Raw genomic sequence first — 22,746 nt, 5'->3', positions numbered from 1 at the left:
ATATTGTTGGAGGGGGTGGAGCATGTGAGTATGTTCTTTTCCCATCATTCTGAAGCTTTGATGCTGCCCACATTGCCCAGTCCAGGAGGAGAGTAGCATGGGAGGAGTTTCATCACAGGGTTTTCCCTTGGGACGGAATTGAAGCATTGAAAGCCTGGGAGACTGGAGATCACTGTACAAGGATAGACAGGACATGCACATGAATCCTTAACTAAGCGAATGCAAGAAGGACCTAGGAGAAAGGGTCTTCTCCCTGCAACATGGAAAATCTAATGGTTTAGGAGGTTCATGAGGCTAAGCCCTTGATCTGTGTATGGTCCTGAGATCTTGCTGGCCATTTCAGACTCCTGGACCCCAAGTTCAGTCCTTTCCTGCTTTCTAAACCTTAATCCATCTACTTCTTCAGTAAATTCCACCAATAATATTATCTACTGATCTCTAGTTGTACTGGAGTGGCTTAACCTGTGCTATTTTACCTGTTATGGTGAAAGCAGAATACTGTAGGCATCCTCAGCCTTCCCCATTGGTCCAGCTGGACCGTCACCCATATGTTTTTAAGCTGGGATTGCTTTTAAAAACAAAGTGGGCTAGACAAAGTATGCATAAATAGTGGTGCTGTTCCAGGGGTATGCTAGAGAAGAATATATGCCTTGTGTCAACAGCATAATACTAGGTAAGGGTCTACAACTGTGCCAGGTATTAAACCTGGAATCTTCAGATCTCCACGCAACCCTGCTGCATCCTCGCAAGTAGCATGAGCATTTCCTTGACACCTGTGAGCCTTTGATTATGACATTCTCTCTTTAGTTGATTTGCTTTATCTCTGTTCACCAGGATGTAAAAAAAGTAGTCTACCTCCAGGTGGGAAAAGTGAACTCCTGCAGTTAACATTACTAGATGTAATGTTTCAGCTAAGGAGCCTGTAAACTTCCATCCTTCACCTCCTCTACAACTACAAAACCTTTATCTCTCTGCAAGCCTCCATGAGCTGCACTCAGTTGCTCAGGGCACTGTGTGCGTTGCGCACACCAGAGTGTCTGCTCCTTTGTTTGGAACAATTCTTCTTGAAGAAATTGTAATTTGCCAGAATTTGTGTCACTGAGCATATATTTCTTTCTCATTAATGCAGATGCCTTGAAAGCATTATCCCCCACTCCCCCAAGAGATAAAATTCTGTGACTTTCTCATGCCTGATCATGTTCTCATTCCTTCTGCTGTGATCATGCTTTCTTTCTTTTTTAAGGGAACAAAGGAGCTTTCCTTCTGGCTCAGAAATGACAAATTCCCATGGCACTTCAAAATTAGCTGATTGTGGCATAAGCATTCGTGGCTTGTTCACTAAAATGTATTGATCTTTAAGGTGTCATAAGATTCTTCATTGTTCACTGGAGTGACCAACGAGGCTCTCTTGCTGGAAACTCCTCATTCAGTTTGGAAACCCGTTGGACAATCAGTGTCCCCTCCTTGTCCAACACTTTTTCCTTTCTGCTCGACCATCTTGCTTTCCATGAATCCCTTGGGTCCTGGTTCAGGTCCACTCTCAGTCATGTAAAGTCATTGGGTGTTGCTCCAACTTTCAGCCCACCTAGCCACAACCACATAGGGTTGTGGTTCTGGGGATAAAAGCCCCTGGTGAAACTGTGGGATATAAATCTATCAATGAAACGAATAAAAGGTCGGTTTTGGGTTAAGTCTTAATGGGGTTGAGAGAAAAATAGAAGCTTTGTGCAACTCACTGTGTTTGAAGAGAGGTCTGATTGAGCCCAAGTTTACAGCCTTTTTAAACTCATCTCTTAAATGCTTTAATTCTATATATGTTTATGTTCTTTGTTCTTTGTTCCATGCTGGGGTCTTCTTCTTCTTCTTCTTTTTTTTTTTGATCCTTTCAATCATGTCTGATTTTTGGAGACTGCCTGGACAAGTCCCTGCAGTTTTCTTGGCAAGGTTTTTCAGAAGTGGTTTGCCATTGCCTCCTTCCTAGGGCTGAGAAAGAGGGACTGGCCCAAGGTCACCCAGCTGGCTTTGTGCCTAAGGTGGGACTAGAACCAGTTTCTAGCCTGCTGCCTTAACCACTACACCAGACTGGCTCTGGGGTGTTCTCAAAAACTGCTTTTTAGCCTCACTGGTGCTTTCTTATGTTTTCACTATTTATTCATAGCTATTTTCTTTCTGAGTGATTCTTTTGAAATAAGTCTCAGGTGAGAAACAGATGCAAGAAATGCAGCTGAATTAAGTTGTTCTCGGCAATATTTGTGACTGCCTATTTCAGTCAGAGATCAATGCCCCTCTGAGGAAGGTCCTTTTAGACCTGGAGACCTCCCTTATAAAATCCAGCAAGCCAACTTTCACTGTAGTTGTTTAGATTGGCTGAGAATAATCATGGGCTAAGCAATTTATTTATGCAGGAATTGGTCTCACAAATTATGTAACTGTTTACGAGCTTTGTATATACCAGTTCTCATGAATGTGGGCTTGTGCTTTCAGCTTTCCAATAGCTCTATACTAAATTCAGTGCAGTAATTAATGTACCACAGTCATGAAAATCCTATAAATAACATTCTGCTTGTTAAATTTTTAAGTCCTTCCCTTCGCAGATCTGCACCCCTGAATAATCACTTTTACATTTGGTTGAGGCTGGAAAATGCTAATCATCACAGAATCATTCAGTTGGAAGGGACCTTGGAGATCAGCTAATCCAATCCCCTGCCCAGTGTAGGAATCCTCATACAATCCCAATGGCTGTCCAACCTTAACTTGAAAACCTCCCATGGTGGAACATCAGTGTATCTCCAGCCTTACTCATGTTTACAAGTATCACTCACTTTCTCTGAAAGCTAACAACAGGATCCTCCAACAAATCACTGAAGTCCAGCTTTCTTCCTTTCTCAATGACATCGTGATGCTTCCGAACAAAGAGCCAGCCAATATGGGAGAAAAAGAACCCACGCTGGGCATTGTGGGGATCAGCATCTGTCTCGGAGTATTTGTGATGCACTCGGTGATCTCGACTCCACTCAAAAATATCATTCTGCACAAAACACAAGAAGAAAATTAAGTTTCACAGCCCTGTGGACCTCTGAATCCTTCCTTGCCCACATTGTTCTTTCAGGCACAAGCACTGTTTGCCCTATCAGAAAAACAACTGTTTATGTCATATACTATCAAAGGGAGTAGCTGGCTTATTTTCCAGAGAAAATTGCCCTCTGGCTATTTTGCTGCTCTCACCTCCTGTGAGACTTCAGGAGTGTGTTTACCTCACCCACCTGTGCTTGTAGGAAAAGAGCAGGTGGGCTGATTTTCAACATATAAATAGCAGGTGCAGGCAGGGGTAGGTACATCTCTCACCCTTCAGCCCAGTGTTTCTCACCCTTGGCAACCTGAAGATGTGTGGACTTCAACATGCTGGCTGGGGAATTTTGGGAGTTGAAGTCCACACATCTTCAAGGAGCCAAAGTTGAGAAACTCTGCTTTAGCCTATGTCATTTCAAATATTTTCCTGTTGTGGAGCAAAGAAACCAGCTTTTGGGCTTTTCTTAAAGTCAATGGCTTCTAAGATTTACTGGATCTTGGGAACCAGACAATAAATCATTTTGCAAAAGACGTTGGGCCACAGAGCTGGTTGACTAGGTCCATATACAGTCCTAAGCAGGCCTGCTCAGAGTTAAGCTGAATACACAATCCCTTTATTTGCATATGCTGTTTTCTTTCTCTTTCTTTTCTTTCTCTCCCTCCCTCACCTTTCTCACACACACACTGTAATTACTTTTTACAACAGTCTCCATGACAACAACAGAAGCTACTTGTAAGCCTGATTGCAGCATAGGAGATGTTTCAAGTGTGGAAGGGCAGTATTAGTTCTTCTCTGCCCTTAAGCAGCCCACCCAACGTGCCCTTTGCCCCTTACAGGATGGAAGCATTAATGCAACCTCCATTAGCAACAATGGAGTCAGTGTTCAACCAATGTGGGTTCTTGGATCAGCTGCTGAGGAGAAGAGCTTTCCCTATTCCTTGCGGAAGACAATCAGGGCCTGGGAAAAAGGGGTCTGGATATGGGGAGGTGGTTATGTCTCCCTATACAGTTTATGGCCCAAATCTGCCATCTCCATTGGATTCATGAGTCCTGATGTCTTAATGCCTGCCCTGCAGGGTCCAATAACATTGCCTCCCACAGAAGTCTGCAGCAGAAGTTGCCGTTCAGCTGTAAATGTGGAATGGAGACAACCGCAATATTGATTGCTATTTCAGACTACAAATATAATTTGGTGTAGTAGAAAGATGATGTAGGGGCATCCATGAGGAGGGTAGAGAAAGTCAAGATAGCATTTTACAACTGCACAATCAAAGCGCCACCCCTTTTTCTGTGCATCGCAACACATGTAAAAAAGGGAGTGGCTTTTGATCACACAGTGGTGTCCACCATCTTGAATTTTTTGACCCACTTTGTAGATGCTCCTGCCCTTCAGCTTGATGAAAATGACAAATGTATGATTCTTGGAAGTATTTAATGTCAAGCATATCTCAAAGAGTCTCTCTGTCATTCTCTCTCTCTCACACACACACAAGATCTATTGACTATGAGCTGAAACACATGTATGGTTTTGATTTAATGTTGGCAACTTAAAAGCCCAATTTACACAAATTGCTTAAGCCAGCCAACCATAACTCTTCCCGGTTGAGCTGACTGGCAGCATATTATCACATTAACTGCATCAAGTGTCCTTGTTTCGGGCAGTCCTGCTTTCTTGTCTACAATCCTCCAGAGTTTTTCATGAGACCTGCAGGGATATGGTCACTGGCTAGGCAGGCACCAGTGGGTATCACTTGAGCACTGCAGTCAATCAGGGTTTGGTAGAGGCTGGAAAGGTGTCTTGGGGCTGCCATGGATTAGCACTGAGTTATATTACGGACAATCTCCTGTTTTCAGCTGTTCTAAAATTCCATCTTTTTTACTTGGAGGACTGATTGGGTGGAACATGGATATTCCCACAGTTGAATGGGCAGGTCTTTGTGATATGGCAGCTTGGGAGAGGATAGATCATTAGAGTGGCCCCGGAACAATTCTGAGTTGACTGTCCCCAGTCCTACACCAGCGCTATCTGGATTAGTACTGTAGATTCACACTATACACAGCCCTTAACTTTAACCCAGTGTTTTCCAACCTTGGCAACTTTAAGATGGGTAGACTTCAACTCCCAGAATTCCCCAGCCAGCCATGCTTTAACCTGTTCTGTGAATGAGGGTGAAGTGATGACATTACATGGAGGAATACCCATGATGGCCCTCAATTAATCCACCAGAACTCTGCTGACGTGTCAGACTCCGAGCTTTTCACAGAAAGCCATTTTATTCCTTACACTGCCACTTAGTAAGAGTTCAGTAGGTGTGTGAATCAACCTCGCATACCCACCTGAAATGCCATTGAATTGGCTGCAGCCAAAAATATTCGCAGAGGCAGTCTGGCTTTGTAAGATCTGTGACTCCACAAGCGATGGGCACCTGCTGTCACACCCAGGGCACACACCAGGAAACATATGTATGCTGAAAACATGAACGAAAAATGAAAGAAGAGAGAGAGGTTATGAAAGTATCAGACAGCTGTGTGGTTGTTAAAGTACAGCTCATACTATCAATGCCCCTATAGCCACATAACGAACACATCATGCTGTGCTGATCCTTCTGATTTAACCCATCTAGCACATTCGGTTGTCATAAAAACTGCACGTTGTATAAAATGTAGAACCTGGCAACCACATTTCCCAGAGGGTTGAAATTTAGACAGTTTCCCTCCTCATTAGCAATGTTCTTCTCTCCTCCACTGAAAATTCTCCATGCTTCCCCTGTAACCGAGGCAGCAAAAATTGATGCTTAAAACAGGATTGTTCCTTGATTCACCTAGAAAATTCCGCCCACAATATCTTTCCCTCTTTCTGAACGAGGAACATAATGTGACTGTGTTAATTCACCTACGTTTTCTGTAATGAAAATCTATCTCATACTATTATAATAGAATTCACGTCCATAGCTCACAGCAGATTTGATTAAAGCTACTATTTAAGGGTTTCTATTTCATCCTCACAACAATCTTGAATTGGGGCAGAGGGGCTGCATGGCTGCGCAAAGGAGGGAGTCCAAGCGTCCCCAATTTAGGTGCAGTGCTTCCACTGGCTGTGACTGAATTCTGTGCCAAAAACCATAGGTAGATGAAGATACCTTTAGCTGGTGAGCCAGAGATTTTCCTTAACACAGCTTGTTAATCTAACTCAGTGTTTCTCAACCTTAGCAAATTTAAGAGGGGTGGACTTCAACTCCCAGAATTCCCCTGCCAGTATGCTGGCTAGGGAATTCTGGGAGTTGAAGTCCGTCTCTCTTAAAGTTGCTAAGGTTGAGAAACATTGATCTAACCAACCTTCAACCTTCATTATATCCTCTTTCAGATGTACTTGTTTCTTTTAATGAGAGCTGTTAAGTCAGGAGTATCCTACTAGGAGAGAAAAAAAATGGAATATATGGGGTCATTCTTACTACTGTCTACAGATTCCTCTTAACAGGCTTGAAACAGTAACTTTATGCATGGGAAATGGTCTTTACTCCTTGGCTTTATCACCTTCCTATACAATATGGCTCCTGTCATATCAGAGGATTAGTTTTGTTTTGTTTTTTAGCAAACCTCAGCCACTAGCACTATTGTTCCTCTGTCTGCAAAGCTTCCTCTTGGGTTTGCATAAGAAAACATGTCCTGAAAGTTTGTTCCCTGGCACGGTGCTAGATTGAGCTAGGACTTCTGCAGATGTACCATGGTTTGACATTGGGTTATCATCTGAGCTTTAAGGCTACAACGCTTTCCTCTTAATGGAGCTGCTTACAAAACAAAACAAAACCTAATACTATTTAATCGTAATCATTTTAAGTAGAAAACAGAGTTGTAAACAGTTCAAATTGGGGTGCCTGACAAATTTTGTTAAATAAAATAAGCAAACAAACAAACATGTAGATGCTACAGTTACAAAAAGAGAAGGGATGTTAATATTTATGAACACTGGCCACTTCTGTTCGTTGGCAGCTTATAGGAAGAAAAAGAAAATTTAGGGCAGCTAGGTTAATATTAGGATAAATCTTATAAATCTTATTCAGAGTACAACTGCTAAAATCAGTGGGACTTATTAGTGATGATTTAAGGTCCATTTAGGGTGGATTACAGCATGCAAAACCCACAATGTGGTTTGTTTGGTTCTGATATAATGCAATGTGTGAACTCAGCTATCTAGGTTTGTAAACCATGGTGTACCTTACCATGTAGTGTGAGTGCCACCACTGTTGCTTGCTTAACAAATTGTGATTTAAATAAAAAATTCTTAACTGAGGAATGAATGCAGCCCTACTATGACTCAGTCTGGATTCAATTTAATATTATGATACAGCAAATCAATATTAAGATGGATGGGCAACAAAAATCACAAAAACACAAACATTCCTTGTTTAGTCATGAAGGATTTAAAAGCCTTTTAAAGAATTACAGAGTTCTAAGCTGCAAGGAGAACTAAAATAAAGGCTGAACAATACGGCTTGGCATTTCAGAAGACTGCAGAATTTTGCTTCTTGAATTCCAGACACATTTGCTTTTGAAAAGTAAAATGGAAGAGTCGAGAAATAAGGCTTTTCAAAGAAAATTTGGAGTGTATCCACAATCGTGCCATATGCATTAGGTGAGGGGAGAGTTCTTCCCTTTTACATACCTGAGGGGACAAAATAAAAAAGGCTGGATCTCAACACTCCTCTCAGACTGAGTTTTGCTGAGGAGTTTCCTTGCTCACTGGTAGCATGGAAGATGATACTTCTACGACTGTGCTGTGCTAATCTCTCTTCTGCCCGGCCAGGATCAAGTTTTGTCCTGGAGTGAAAAACTAAAAACTAAAGAGGAGCAGCCCAGATGCTATTCCATGAGTTGTTCCACTTTATACTCCTTCTTGTACCTTTCCTCATTTTCCAGGAGGATTAATGGATGAACTTGGTTGATGTTGTCTGAGAAGCTGCAGGGTCATGCCTGATTACTCCTTGAACAGAGACCATCACACAATTCCAGACCAATAGATGGGGCTACAGATTTGAAACATTTTCCACAGGAAAGCTATGGCGAACCACTTCTGTATTGCTGTCAGGAACACTACACGGGTGTCTATATGATGTCACCAGCTCATTTGAAAGGCACTTTACTTGTCAACCAAGTGCAGATGATAAGTCATGGTTGGACAAGGTAAACCAAGAAACAACATGATTAGTGATAGTGATTAACATAAAGTATCTTAAACACAGTCTGATCCTCAGTTCTGTTGCTAAGCCAAACTGTAATGGTTTAGCATTTCATAGAAACTGTATCACTTATTGGCTAATCCAGAACGTCCTTTATTTAAAACTCAATTCAACTGGATTTATAAACCATGTTCTTGAATACATTTATTCAGTTTTCCAATAAGAGATGGATATCCATTCCCTTGTACAGAAGAAAGTAATGGAGGTAGCTTGGCACCAAGGGCTGTGATAATACAACACACTAAATTACAATCTAGCCAAACACAGTTTAGCTTAGCATGTTGTGCAACTCCAGCCAGTGTGGTTAGTTTATGGTCTACTGCCTCATATTCATTCAGGATGTCATATTAACTTAGCAAACCATGGTTCAGTTAGCCATGAGTTACACTGTTATGCAAGCAGAATAAGAGTTAAAACACTGTTTTTCCATATCAGTGACTCTTACCAATACAAATTAATCCTGTTGCTTTCTGCATAGCTCCTCTTCTTCATCTGCCTAATCCCATGGTATGGCTTTTTAAAAAAAAACTAAAAGGATGTAAATAAATAAAGCATATTTCTTTTCTAGACTTGTCAACTGGCCTGGGATGTTCCTGTGCCATTAGCATAGAATTTCCTACATTTTGGAGGTAAACACATACTTTAACCACTAATCAAAAACGATCAAGTTGTTAAGGCACAGCTACAAAGGGCCATCTGAAACATTGCCAGCCATACTAAACAGACAAACATGCACAGCATCTGTTGGTGAATATACTTATAGAATATTGAGAAACCGATCTTTGTGCAGCGAAATTGTTCTACAGTGACATTTGGCAGACTCTCACAATGCCATGTCAGCATCTAAATCAGATGAAGAGGAAAAAGGAATTATGACAAAAGTATATCTGAGATGAGGGGGCTCCTCTCAACGTGGCCTTGGGAAGTGCTCCAGGACATCACTAGCACTTAACTCAAAATCTGATGAGCTGCATTATAAGCAATGGGAGATGTGATAGAATCTTTCCTCTCCGCAATGAATAGTGTCTGAGATCTTGCTACTGAACAAAAACCACATCCCACCCCTTGCTGTCTGCTTGCCTGCAGGTTGGCACCCTTGTGAGCAATGCTCAAGACACAGATGTGCAGAGATCATTTGTACTGCAAAAATACAGGATCCAGCTGAAGTATTGGCATACTGCCATCATCAAGGCTTCAGCTAAATGTACATCATATCAAACTGTGTCTTTTCTTTGTTAGCTGTAAAACATAGGCTGCAAACATAGGCTATGATTTTTTTAAAAATTATTTGTAACAAAATTGCAGCTGCAAGCTATCAAGGATCAATTCCAAATCAAGATCTAGACATAAATTCAGTCCCTCAGTTTGCCACTCCCATCTGTCTTTTCTATCTTATTTTAGCTAATACAGCACTTCCACAATAAATATTTATCTTTTTAGGTTTTGTAAACAGGTCACATAGTTTATCCCAATCTATGCTTCATTTGGGGGAAATCCTATTTTCTTGAGCAATCAAAGCCTTAGTATTTTGAACATTTTGCACTTGGAGAAAATGTGGTGCTTGCCCCAAATAGCACATTTATTGCAACAAATGTGTGGGATGTAACAATGGAAGGAATGTTAGCAAATAATGATATGAAAGGTGGGATGAACTCTATTTTCTTGAGAAGAACTGTAGTAGACCTTCACATTCTTTTGGATGGATTTTAAAAGCAACAGAAGCTGCAGAACACTAAGATGAAATTTGGAACTTAATAACAGCAGGACACATTTTTATTTATCCTAAATGGTGCTAAATCTTCAGCTCCTCATACCAATGAACAGCTGCCCAAATTAGGGGAAGGCACGGAAATTGTAAAACTTTGTGGAATACATACAAACAAAGGACATACAATCAATGTTCTGAAGCTGCATAGTGTCTCTTTTTTGTTAAATGTTGCTATATTAGTCCTCATATTAATATTATGAAACACCAAGTTACCAACACAGTGCTTCAGTTATCCAAATCTTTTTTTTATTTCTTACACTCCTCCAGTGACTGGTCAAGTATTTAGGGTGTTATTTAAAAGCATTGTTATAAACCTAACTACTAAATGCTAACAGCTCAGTATTTGGAGAAGGTCTTACCTTTTAACTTTTTGAATATTTTGCAAATGGTTCAGACAAAGTCCTTTAGTCCTTACATGAGCAAAAGACCTCTTTGATAATCATTAAAGCCATTCCTCTTTTTTTTTAGCCTTAGGTGTGAGTTGCAGCTGCATTAGCAGTCAAACGTATTAAAGCAGCAGCATCTGCTTTTGAAGTCTGAAAAAGACATGGCTGCTCTAATGAACAGCCGAGAGGTGCTGGGCTCAAGCAAGGTTCAAAACACTTTAAATTGTTTTCAGAGCAGACCCCATCCTATAATACCATTCTAGTCTCTGTGAAAACAGGTGTGAACTAAGCCTTACATCTTAAAGCAGAGATGAGCAACCTTGGCACCCTAAAACTGCATCACCAAAATACAGGGGCAAAATGGCCATATTGTGGCAACATGATTTGGGGCTTTTTTTGAGTTAGGGAAGCTTTAAAAGTAGTTTAAGGATGGGGATCAGAGGAATATATCTTCCAGAGGAGTATTCCTACACTAACCTCTCCCATTCCAAACCATTTTGGCTCCTCTCCTTCATGTGGCTCTTCAGAAGATTGTGAAGTTGGGTTGTGACCCTGATCCTACAAACATTGCATATCCCTGTCTTAAACGCATACTCATTTTCATTCTGATCTTTCAGTGGGCAAAGAGAATATTAATTTGCAGCATGGCTGATACTTTTTTTTTTCAGATGCTTTTTTTTTTTTAATATCTACCAAGTAGCTTCTTGGCAAAGGTTTGCAGAAAGTTGTGTCACTCAGTGGTTCTCAGGGACTGCCAAAGATCAAACTTAACCTAGATAGAAAAGGAACAGCAATGATCTCAGTGGACCCAAAAGGAAAAAAAGAGAGAGATTAAAAATAGGATGGCATGAAATGAATCAGTGATGTGTTTCTAACACTGCTGCTGACAAGCTGAAGATTTTAAAAGCACATGAGTTTATCTGTGGGCTTGATAAGATCTACAGTATATCAGTTGCCCTGACAACTAGCAAATAAGGCCTTTGTTAATCCTACCAGAGGCTTGCACAGCAGGTAGTCAAAAAAAATCAAAATGGCAGCCACAACCACATGATAGAAGCCCTTGGGTTTTGATCTGACTGCTGTGGCTGTTGTATTGACCTTTTGTTTTTGAAGAAACAATGCTTTAATCCAGTTCCCATTTGCAGACAGAAAGCTAGACCCCTCCAAAAAGAAAAAGAATAATGTCCATGATAGAACTAGGACTTCTCCTAAATCATCTTCTTATAAGAAGCATCCATGCCCCTGATCATGTGATAAAGGCATTGAACACCAGGCTGAATTGTTCATCATAGAAATGGAAAGGATCTTGGAGGTGTCGTGGCCAAAACCTGGCTCACTTAAAACAACTAAATCACTTCAAAGATACAACATACATTTATTAAGCATGCAAATAACAAACACTATACATCGAACTTCTGGCAAACCACAGGCAGCTTGTTGAGCAGCCCTGAGCAAAAGCAGAATCACAGCATATATACCTTTGGCCTACTACATTTCAAAGACAAGACAAAGGAAAAGACAGACATACGGTAAATTGCAGCATGATGTTGGAATGTTCTTGATAAACCCATCTGGATTATTTGTCCCTTCCTACTAGGTCAGCATGCCAGCTATACTAGCTTTGAGATATGGTCAGTGGATAGAAACAATTTGGTTTACTGGGCCACTGGTCCCTGTCTGATGCCTCCCCCTGTCACTACTCGGGGTCAATTCAGCTTGCTGTGAATGCTTTACTACAAAGGCACTAAGCAGTTCACATATATGGGGTGGCATCTATGGGTTGGTATGAATGCAGCTCACATGTGTATAGGGGTCACCTAGTTCAACCTCCTGCCCAGTCCAGATTTGCCACAACGTTTCTGACAAATGACCATCAATTCTGTATGAAGACCTCCAGTGAAGGAGAACTCATCACTCCTGTGCTGCCAGGTAACAATTACGTTTTCAAAAGTGATTATCTCAGCATAGAAACTCAGCTATGAAAGGTGGGGCTGGTGTTTACCCTGCCTGGAAATGGATCATTATTTTTTTGGTTTCATTTATTCATTTATTATTTTCTCTAGGTTTCCATGGCTGATCTTCTCTTTGGTCTGTCCCCCTGGAATGGTTCAAGCTTTGAAGGTCTCTTTCCTGGGGATCCTTAACTAAATGTGGGTGTTTTGCCACAGTTTTTTCACATACCCCCTTCAGTGGACAGCAAACAGCATTGCCAGGTTACAAAATAGACTATATTGTTTCAGATGTCAGGTGGAAGGCTGGGTTTCAGAAGTCATCTTTAGGAGACCTAATAACAGCATCTGGTATCCTTGAGCATCTGCACTTCTTTTCCTAATTCCAATTATTACTTTTTCCCCCTTCCAAGCACTCCCAGTGGAATGAGGCAGCCTCATCTAACTCTCTTATAATCTCCCACAATGCCTTTGACTGATTGTGGGAAATTACAAGGGTAGCCAGATACTTTGTCCAGAACTTCTGGTTCCTTTGATAGTGGAGGAGGACAGCCAGAACCAGCCTTGTCCTCTGCATTAAAAAGAAAGGCAATTCTTGTAACCAAAAATGAGCACATTGGGGGAGGTTGCTATGCTCCTGTTTTATTTTCAGTATCTTTATAAAACTAACTCAAGGTTACAATTCAAACCAGTCTTCAAAATGTTGAATTTCAAGCAGGCTTCACCAAGTTAACTGACAAAACAAACAATTCACAAAAGAGGTGAAGGACAAATAAATATGACTGATATTCAAGCCATCAGTTCTGGCCATAGATGGAATGTGGGAATAGCAAGCAGATGTTATCTACCAAATGGAAAGCAGTTGTAAGCTGCATTTCAGGTTCTCCTTAAAATCTCTGGGCTGAAGAAATAAGGAAACGATTGTTCCTCCGTTTTTAAAAATATAATCCATTTAGTAAGTACATTTTGTTTTCATCCATAGGTGCCTTGGAAGATGGAAAACAGAACAGGACAAAATCTAGGATTAATATATTATTAATATAATGTTTATATTTATGTTAATAGCATTGCAATTAATTATAGATGTTACTAGATAAAATTATTCATCAGCTGCTAGAACATTATGTTTTATAGTTGATTCTCCCACCTCAAGATTGTACTACCTTCGTTGCCTGTGGAGATCAGACCAGAAATTATACTATAGAGCAGGTCTGATGTGAAGGGGAAGAAAAAATTCTTCCATCTGAAAAATAAAAAATAAGCTATACTCATCCAGCAGTGTCAAGTCTCTGCAGGAAGCAGGGCCAAATCAGCCTTAGGTTGGAAGGGTCAAGCAGGGTCAAGCCTGGTTAGCATTTGGAAGGGATGCGAACTAGATTGGGAACTTGAAAACAATCTCTGAAGTTAATGGCAAACCACTCCTGGGCACTGCCAAGAAAACTACACTGTTGTGCCTGTGAAATAATCCAGGTTTACTTTGTTACTGAAGTGAGTGTAAACACTTACTTAGGGCATAAGGTTGTGTTGAAAATCAGTCCTTTTTTTTTACATGCAAGCTAACTAATTTAATTTAATGATAAATTGGTTTAACATTTTTTTAAATAGCTAATGGTCCCAGGGATGGTTCTACAATGTCTAGTAGCTATAGATTTCTCAGATTATGAAGCAGCCTCCTTCAATCTGGTCATAGTGGGAATTCTGGGAGTTGTAGTATCAACTGAATTAAGTTGAGAAATGCTGCAATTGTCACAAAGAATCTGCTGTTTGTTGCCTTGTGTGTAATTTTTCACTTATTTCTGAGTAAACCTATTGGAGAATAAGCTCTATGATTAGCAAATGTCCTTTTTATATGCATGCATGCATACAGGCATACAGTTTTGTAATACACTTTAAATTGTATCCTTGCATTTTATTGCACTGTTTCATAAATGGTTTCAAGTAATAAGTAACAATAAAGGGAGTTTGCATATTAACAATAAAATGAAATATACTGTCATTGTTATAAATGCCTTTTATTGCGTTGTAGCATTTGATGTCTAATTATAACTTAACATTTGCTTAATGCTTTTAATAGTAAAGGTAAAGGTTTCCCTTGACATTAAGTCCAGTTGTGTCCGACTCTAGGGGGCGGTGCTCATCTCCGTTTCAAAGCCGAAGAGCCGGCGTTTGTCCATAGACACTTCCGTGGTCATGTGGCCGGCATGACTAAACGGAACGCCATTATCTGCCTGCCGAAGCGGTACCTATTGATCTACTCACATTTGCATGTTTTCGAACTGCTAGGTTGGCAGGAGCTGGGACTAGCAATGGGAGCTCACCCCGTCACGCAGATTCGAACCACCGACCTTCCGATCGGCAAGCTCAGCAGCTCAGTAGCTTAACCCGCAGCACCACTGCGTCCCCAATGCTTTTAATACATTATTTTAATTGTCTTTCAGATAACTCTGTGAAGATAGAATGCTATTTTTATCTTCCCTTTTTTATTTATACAAGAAAATATCAACAATTATAAAAAACAGTGTGATAAGGAAAACAAAAAAAACAAACCTAATCAATTGTTAGAGAGAAAATGCAATTTCAGAATACAACTGTAATCTGTACGGAAAGTTATGAGATTTTAAATATCCATATTCAATACTAATGAAAATTTGTAAACATACTTGAATAGACAGAGGTGAGCATTTTTATTCCTGAATCACAGATAGGATATTGAGTGTAATAAAATATGGCTTCATGTGGTCAAGGTTTAATTTGTTGTTTACAAAACCAAGCTATATAATTGTTTCATATATGTTTGTTTAGTTTATTTGGTTATCTAGTGTTCAGAGTTTTTTTTCCCTTCTTTTTCCTACTCATATGTATATGGAGAATTTTTTTTTATCTGTTCACTCATGTCTGATTCTCGGCGACTGCCTGGACAAGTCTCTTCAGTGTTCCTGGCCAGGTTTTTCAGAAGTGGTTTGCCATTGCCTCCTTCCAAGGGCTGAGAGGGAGTGACTGGCCCACGGTCACCCAGCTGGCTTTGTGCCTAAGGCAGGACTAGAACTCCCGGTCTCCCAGTTTCTAGCCTGGTGCCTTAACCACTACACCAAACTGGCTGTCATATGGAGTATAGCATGATCCAATTAACCATGGAACATTGTTGGAACACAGCCGGAGAGTGAAGAAGGGAAGAGAAAGACTTCATATTGAATGCAACGTCAGAGGAGAGTAAACACTTCCACCACAAGGCTACAAGCAAACCAGGAACTGAGCCTGGGGATAGAACACTTCTTTTAAAGCACTGTTGTGCAAGGGAGCTGAGCACTTAAAAGTTTGTGGGCCAATTGCTCCCATGCAATTGCTGTGCATGGTCTGGTAGGAATGATACGGTCTGCAGATCAGGAGATCAAGCTCTAGAAAGAGGTAGTTTCTCCAGAGTGGGTGGCCTTGGGCAAAGCTAGCTCATGTGTCAGTTATGAAATAAGAGACAAAGTTTTTCTCAGGGATATCTTGGCAAACATGCCCTAGCTTTCCATGTTGCCAAGAAAGCTATTGTTGCAAAAAGAAACAGAAAACAAAGAAATAAACGTAACTATTTTTTCATGTCTGCAGCTATCATCATCACTCAGGACTCACCACACTCCCTTCTCTTTCAATTCGCAAGGCGGTTCCTGTTTGCTTGAATGTCTCCTTCCATTTCCAAGGAAGGTAAAACCCCACCTGAACATAAGTGCAAGACTACATTGTCTGCAAAGATGCCCTGGAAGTGCTTCCATAGATAATGTCAGTCATGGGATGACATGGCAAGCAAAGAAAGCCGACAGAAGAACTCATTTAGTTCTCAACTCAAAGTAATGTTCAGTGTCTTATGCTACTGTGAGTTCATTATCAGAATGCTTCTGTCTGGGCTGTGTGTATGTTGAAAACTATTGTGAAAAGACAGTTCAAATCGTGCTTGAATATAGTCTCTCTGCATAGAAGTGTGAAAAAAGATACAGCTGCTTTAATGAACAGCAGAGAGAGGCACTGCGTTCATCCAATGTCCTAGCCTTGTGCCTGGGTTAAAACACAGGTTTTTAAGCCTTTACAGAAGGCCAAAAAGATCAGGGCCGTCCAAATCTCCAAGAGTATGAATCTCAACTGTTATTGTAATTATTTTTGCTAGATAACTATAGCGGATTTAGCTTAGTTCCTCCAAATAGATTGGGATGCTTACTCCCAGATCTCCATGAGAGATCTGGGGGTATGGTCCCAACATACCTGAACAGCACCAATTGTGGGAGGCCATATTATAACTATTTAAAAAGCCACATGTATGACTTACAGCATCTTTTAGAGGTGTACCAAAATAACAGCAATGAGGCATTAACAGCAAAGAGGCTTTAAACTGCCACAAGTATGGCTGGGAAGACACTGTAAATGGTTAGTGGGGAAACTGTGTGAGGAACAGACCTATTCAATGCTTCAAAGGGATAACAGTCTCTTGGAGCACACAGTGTCTGGCAACAGTCTGTGGCTCCTTAAACTCCCTTTTCCTGGGATCATGCTGTTGCTGTGGAGGGCAACATCACAGTCCCAGGAAAAGATGCAACTGCTTTAAAGAGCTGCTGACAATGCTATATGATGCCCCCAGGGGCTTCAAAACAAACTTCCCCCTTCAAATCTGAAGGGTTACACAGCTGTCCTAAGATAAATTCTGACTGTCATTCTAGAATCACTAGCACTGAAATAACATGGCTACTTCTTGCAACAGAGACAGAAGCATTTCATCTCAGTGGCTGTCTTGAAGGTGAAGAAGGAGAAGGAAGATTAAAGAGCTGGACAAAAAAGAAGAAAACTGCCCTTCAAGTAGGAAACGCAGGATGCAATTACTGACTTTGGAAGTGATCCCAGATTGCTGAATGTGGCTAATGTTACAAAACTCACAACAGATCTTTAATCAAGTTACTTGACTAAGGTCAAGCCCTTGGCTTTGAGTAGCATACTAAAGACCCCAGTCCTGATTTGTATTTGGGATAAAGCAGAATTTGGCAAATGCCACAAACTAGAATCCTGATGTTGGTAATTTATAATCTTTGGACTCCTTTAACTTGGATACTGGTGAACCGTTCCCAGGAAATAGGCAATTTGTAGACATGCCAAAGGAGCACACTGAACACGGCTCAATGTGTAAGGGCAAACTGGGACAATATGGAAAAATCTGTGTGATTTGATAGTCATGTTAGAATTCTTTATAATGTGATGGCCTGCATACCTGGGCCTCAAAGGTCCAGGTGTCCACTAGATGGCAGCAGAGGGCTAAGGTTTTGGTATTTGCTATCATCTAATGGCCATGAGATTTTTGCAGCCCGGATATGGTAGCCCTACTGATAAGAAGCTGCATATTGCTATATTTAGATTTACAAACTATGGGAGAAAATGTGCCAAATTATCCAAGAGAGATGCAGATGGATGTCCTATTTTAATTCTGGGAGTGAGGAAAAGTCTAGGGAAAGACTATTATTAATAGTAGAAGACAAAGTTCTAAATATAATTAAAATAAGTAGGATTTATTCCTGATTTTTTCTTTCTTTTTTTGCACCGGGGTAAAGATGTACAGCTGCCTACTTTCTGCTGTCTTAATAGGACTTTGTTTCTGTCCTTATGCTAAAGGTGAGGAGAATGCAATAATCTGATTGCTTGAATGCTTTCCACGATGTGGTTTGCGTCAATATTATTGAGAGGGAGCCTGCCTAAATTAATTGTATGGCAGGGGGACAAGCTGGCCATGGGTAATGAAATCTCTGCTAGTCAATTTCCAGAGGAAGCTTAGCCAGCTTTGTAAGAAAAGCCTAGCTTAAAATTTCAAGGAACTCTATTGCCTTCTGCCTCCTGGCACTGCAAAGTTTAGCTGAGACCCTAAAATTAATAGCTATTGTTTAGGGAGGAGTTGGCCCAATTGTCTGTGTGCACCACCTCCTCCTCTTTGCAATATATGACTTTTCCAAGGAGAGGTAAAGAAAACAGCAAAGAGAAAGGGGTTTAAATGTGCATTTAACCCTGCAGCTTTCCTTCGAGGACAGGCATTATTTTTATAGTATTTAAAAATAATTGCTGTCAGTATCATTGTTGAAGAAGGCTTAAACATTTCATTTCCCCCTACCTGGTGTGACGTTTAACTCCCATTATTCTTGGCTTCAGCCATCTTAATCTGGGAATGCTGGGAGTTGAAGTGCACACATCTGGAGAAAGTGGGGTTCATGCCTTTGCCCTTGTGACCATCTTGTGGGTTCCCCTTGGCAGCTCACTGGCTATTACAGAAAACACTGACACCTGAAGGACTCTTACATGTTCTAACATTAATGTGAGCACCTCATTTCTCTTCTTGGGATCCCTAAACAATATTTTAAAATTAAAAGGTTTGCTAAAAAAAACCCTATACTGATCTTCCTAAATCTAGTACTCTGAGAAGGATTGGACTATAGCTCCCAGTTAACTGTGCTAGTTGGGGATGATGGGAGATGTAGTTTAGCACAGGGGTAAGTAATCTTTTGGTGCTAATGAGCACCTATGGACTTTTGAGATAATGTTGGAGGTACTCTCACAAAATGGTTGCTATGGAGGTTGTCTTTTCATAAAATGGTTCTTTGGTGGGTGTGGCCAATCACAAAGCATCCTTTTCTTAGAAGGCTAAGCGAGGATACTACGTGTCCTCTCTTATACCTGTTTTCTCTCACCCCAGATGTTGCTTACCACCACCACGACTTGCTTTGGTCTTTTGTTCTTCATGCTCGTAAGAACTGAGCTACAGCCATCCTCTAAGAATGCCCCTGGAGCCTCTGTAAGACCCACAGAAACTCAGAGATGATGCTAGAAATTGGCACAGACCTAAAATTACAAACAGAGGAATCCAATCTTCAAGCGACTATATTCTGAGCAGCTTCCAAGCTAAAGGTTGTCTTCCAAACATCTTATATCTGCCTGAGGGCATCCTAACAGTGACATCAACATAGGGAAAGGTAGGGGAGGTCTTGGGGCCCACAAGCACAAGGAGCCCATTTTGTGGAAGCTACTCCTTCTCCACAAACATGATCTCCCTGGGTAGGGCTACCACAGATGAGCTATCAGAATTTGGACTATCACAAGTTGACAACAAAAAGAATTGTCTAGCAATCATCTGGAGCTTGGGCTACTAGACAGGATAGACCAAGTGCAGGGCCCTGAGAGCAGAACAGCAACATGGAAGGAAGAAGGTGGTGAGTAAAGGAGAAGCTGCTGCTGTCCTGTTACATCTCTGCTGCTGTTCTCCACAGCTGTTTCCAAGTCATGCAATGAAGCTCTGGAGATGAAGCTGGGGGCTTTCCCATTGGTCATTACTGGCCACCTTCTTCTCACTCTCTTCTTCCTTCCCGCTTGTGAAAGGAATGGGGGGAACGAGTACAGTATAGGTATACCATATCTAGGCTGCAACAATCTAGGGGACCACTAGATAGCAGTGAAGTGATAGAGAAAACAATAACCCTTTGCTGCCACCTAGTGGCGGGACAGGGTTGTGCAGCCTAGAGGTGGCCTGCTCTTTCTTCTGCGCACTCTCCCTCATTCCCTCTCTCCCTCCATTGCCCCAACCTGAGGACTCAGCACCTGTACTCGCATGCTGTGAGGTGGAGATGGGGTTCTCCTTTGAGAGATTTGCTTTGGAGCCCAAAGAGTGATACTTGCACCTCTATATCTTCCCACATAAGATGCCAATAACAACCTTTTCCCATTCTTACTGGGCAATCTAGAATCCCAAGGAAATCCTCACCAGGAAAGCTGTAGTTTGGCAAAGGTTGTGCCAAGGTATAATCTACAGTACTTGGGAGTAGCAACTTTATGTAAATCCCTCGCTGAGTCCACACACTGCATTCAGCCAGGAATTTAAACCATGGTTTGTTGAACAAACAACCACGATCTGGTTCACCCATAAGACTAACCCGCACTGATACACAACTTGCAGTAGGCAAGAATAAATAAATAAAATCACAGTATGGCGTAGCCTGTTGCTTGAACCCAACTCTCAGTCATGCATACATACATACATCTCTCAATGAAACCTTCTTTTCAGGGTTATTATGTCAGAAGTTGTGAGGAGAAAATCATCCATGCTGCTCTAAGCAATGTAAAGGAGAGTTAGGAAATAATAAAAATACTTTCCCTACTGGGAATAAAAACTTATTGGGGGCTGGATGTATGAAGGAGATGAATCAAATATACAGAATCTCCAAGGAAATCTCATTCTATTATAAAATGAAGTCTAGCAAAGGCTTTAGGCAAAACAGTGATAATGAACTTGACCAACACACACCCCCATCCTATATTCATTTCTGTGGAACCAGATGGTATTTATCCATGAATCCACAGCTAGGAAAACCCATAATTTAGAATGTCAACATCCTTGATTCTTTGTGTATTTCTCCAGAAAGGAAGATAAAGTGGGTTTTTTTTAAGGCATGTAAGAAATAATTCAGGCCTTGATAAAAAGGTTTGTCACAAGAATATTTTACAATCTGGGAAAGAAGACAGGGTTATCTCATGCCATCTGTCCACAACATTCTGTCAGACATGACATGGGAATTATGATGTAAATACCTGGATTAGAAAAAGTATAAAATGGAAATTTATGTGGGAGCCATTCCAGCTATCTGAAAAAGAGAGCCTGTGTGGTTCAGTGGCCCTGCGGAACAATTATTTTTTTGGGCCCTGAGGTAGCATGTTAGGAATTTGATGCGGTTAAGACTATGCTATGTGAACCCACCTTTGTAACCTTTTGATGTTATTGAAGCATGTTCAAACCTGCAAAGCACTTCTCATTAAAGACAAAGAGAGACAGATGTTCTTAGCATCAGAGAGTGATGTAAAGATTGAAAGAAATGTTGCAATGCTTCAAAACTCTAAACAGTAATAGAAAATGTACAAAGTAGCTTGAATGCTGAATTTTGCAATGTTTCACAGTAGTTTTCAATATTCTCTACTTGATTAAGATTCAGGCTGATTTCCCAGACAAGAAGGGCCCTGTTCATTTTCAGCTTTTTCTCTCTGAACAGTGCAAAAAGGCAGCCACTTCAGTCTTGTTAAATGAAACCCCAGCCTTTCCTGTGGTGGGTTACTGCCTACAGAGAGCAATGATCTAAGATCAATTGTACTGAGATGGCGCAGCCGAATCACCATCTCCAAGGGGATCAGAGAACAAAAGCTCAATTGTACTTTTTCACAACAGCCAGCCACAGATGAGAAGAAAGAAAATGCAACAAAGCCCCCAAGTTAAGCTTGAAATAGTACTTTCTGAGAGCTTCAATTTGGGGGTTTCTCCTTTTAAACATGCTTTATTTTTCTGAATATGCATTTATTAGCTTAAATATAAAAAAACACAGAAATATGATATTCCAATTGCACATGAACACAGCAATAGAAAAATGAAACAGAAGCAGCTAATGGGAAGGAGCAGAGTCAGGAGAGGCAATTGTTGCCCAGGTAACATCTGAATCTGAACCAACAACTGATAAAACAGACTTCCTCATCCTACCTCCTTTAGATGAGTCAAATTACAAGCTCCATCATCCTCAGCAGCTGTGCAGACAACAACCTAAGCATGCATGGCCTTGTAACTGCTACATGGTCTTACAGGAGAGAGAGATGAGCTGGATTCACATGCAACAAACCAAATTGGGGTTTGTTTGAGGCTTAGTAGGTTACACAGACTGAGCCAATCAAGGTTTATTCCATAAATCACACTTAACAAGGTATGGCTTAGCAAATAGCTAGGTTTACACAATATGGTTATAGCTTGATAAGCCAGCTTTCTTTAACTTAGTATCCTCCAGATATTTTAGATTTTAACTCCTAGGAGTCCCAACTAGAATAAACTTTGGACATACTGGTTGAAAATTTTGGGAATTATAGGTCAATGTATTTGGAAGACGCATGGTTGGGAAAGGCTACTGTGCTAAGCCAAAATGTGGTTTGTTTCTTTGAGGCTTAATATGCTCAATGAATCCAACCATTCTGGTTTGCAAATCATGGTTTATAAGGTTACTAGCTAACTGTGATTTATTCAGTAAACAATGACTTAAATGTACACACACATATACATATATGTCAGTGGCACAAATCCAATACAGTTCTGTGATCCAGCATTAATATATAATGAGTTTTTTCATAAGCAGGAGTGGAAAAAAAATCCTCTTATTATCAATTGTATTTTTGTGCCTTGTTTCTAACAAGACCATGGTGAGAGCCAAATTACAAAGATCTGGCTTGTCTGTGGTTTCCTCAGGTTCATCTGCTCTTATAGTTATATATTGACATTTCTGCTTTTATGTGCACACATAAATGCAAA

At 40.7% G+C, this 22,746-nt stretch overlaps 1 protein-coding gene across 1 annotated transcript in view; it reads right to left on the bottom strand.

Annotated features, from left to right (window-relative positions):
- SCD5 (stearoyl-CoA desaturase 5) overlaps positions 1-22,746 on the bottom strand; it is a 33,590-nt gene that overhangs the window by 4,600 nt on the left and 6,244 nt on the right. The window contains exons 2-3 of the mRNA XM_063310065.1: positions 5,408-5,538; positions 2,823-3,028 (exon numbers count right to left, since the gene is read on the bottom strand). Coding sequence (XP_063166135.1) covers positions 2,823-3,028; positions 5,408-5,538 — 337 coding nt within the window. The remainder of the gene's footprint in view (positions 1-2,822; positions 3,029-5,407; positions 5,539-22,746) is intronic.

Source organism: Candoia aspera, chromosome 8 (genome assembly GCF_035149785.1).
Source record: "Candoia aspera isolate rCanAsp1 chromosome 8, rCanAsp1.hap2, whole genome shotgun sequence".
NCBI classification, from domain to species: domain Eukaryota; kingdom Metazoa; phylum Chordata; class Lepidosauria; order Squamata; family Boidae; genus Candoia; species Candoia aspera.
This window is presented reverse-complemented; position numbering and strand designations above follow the sequence as displayed.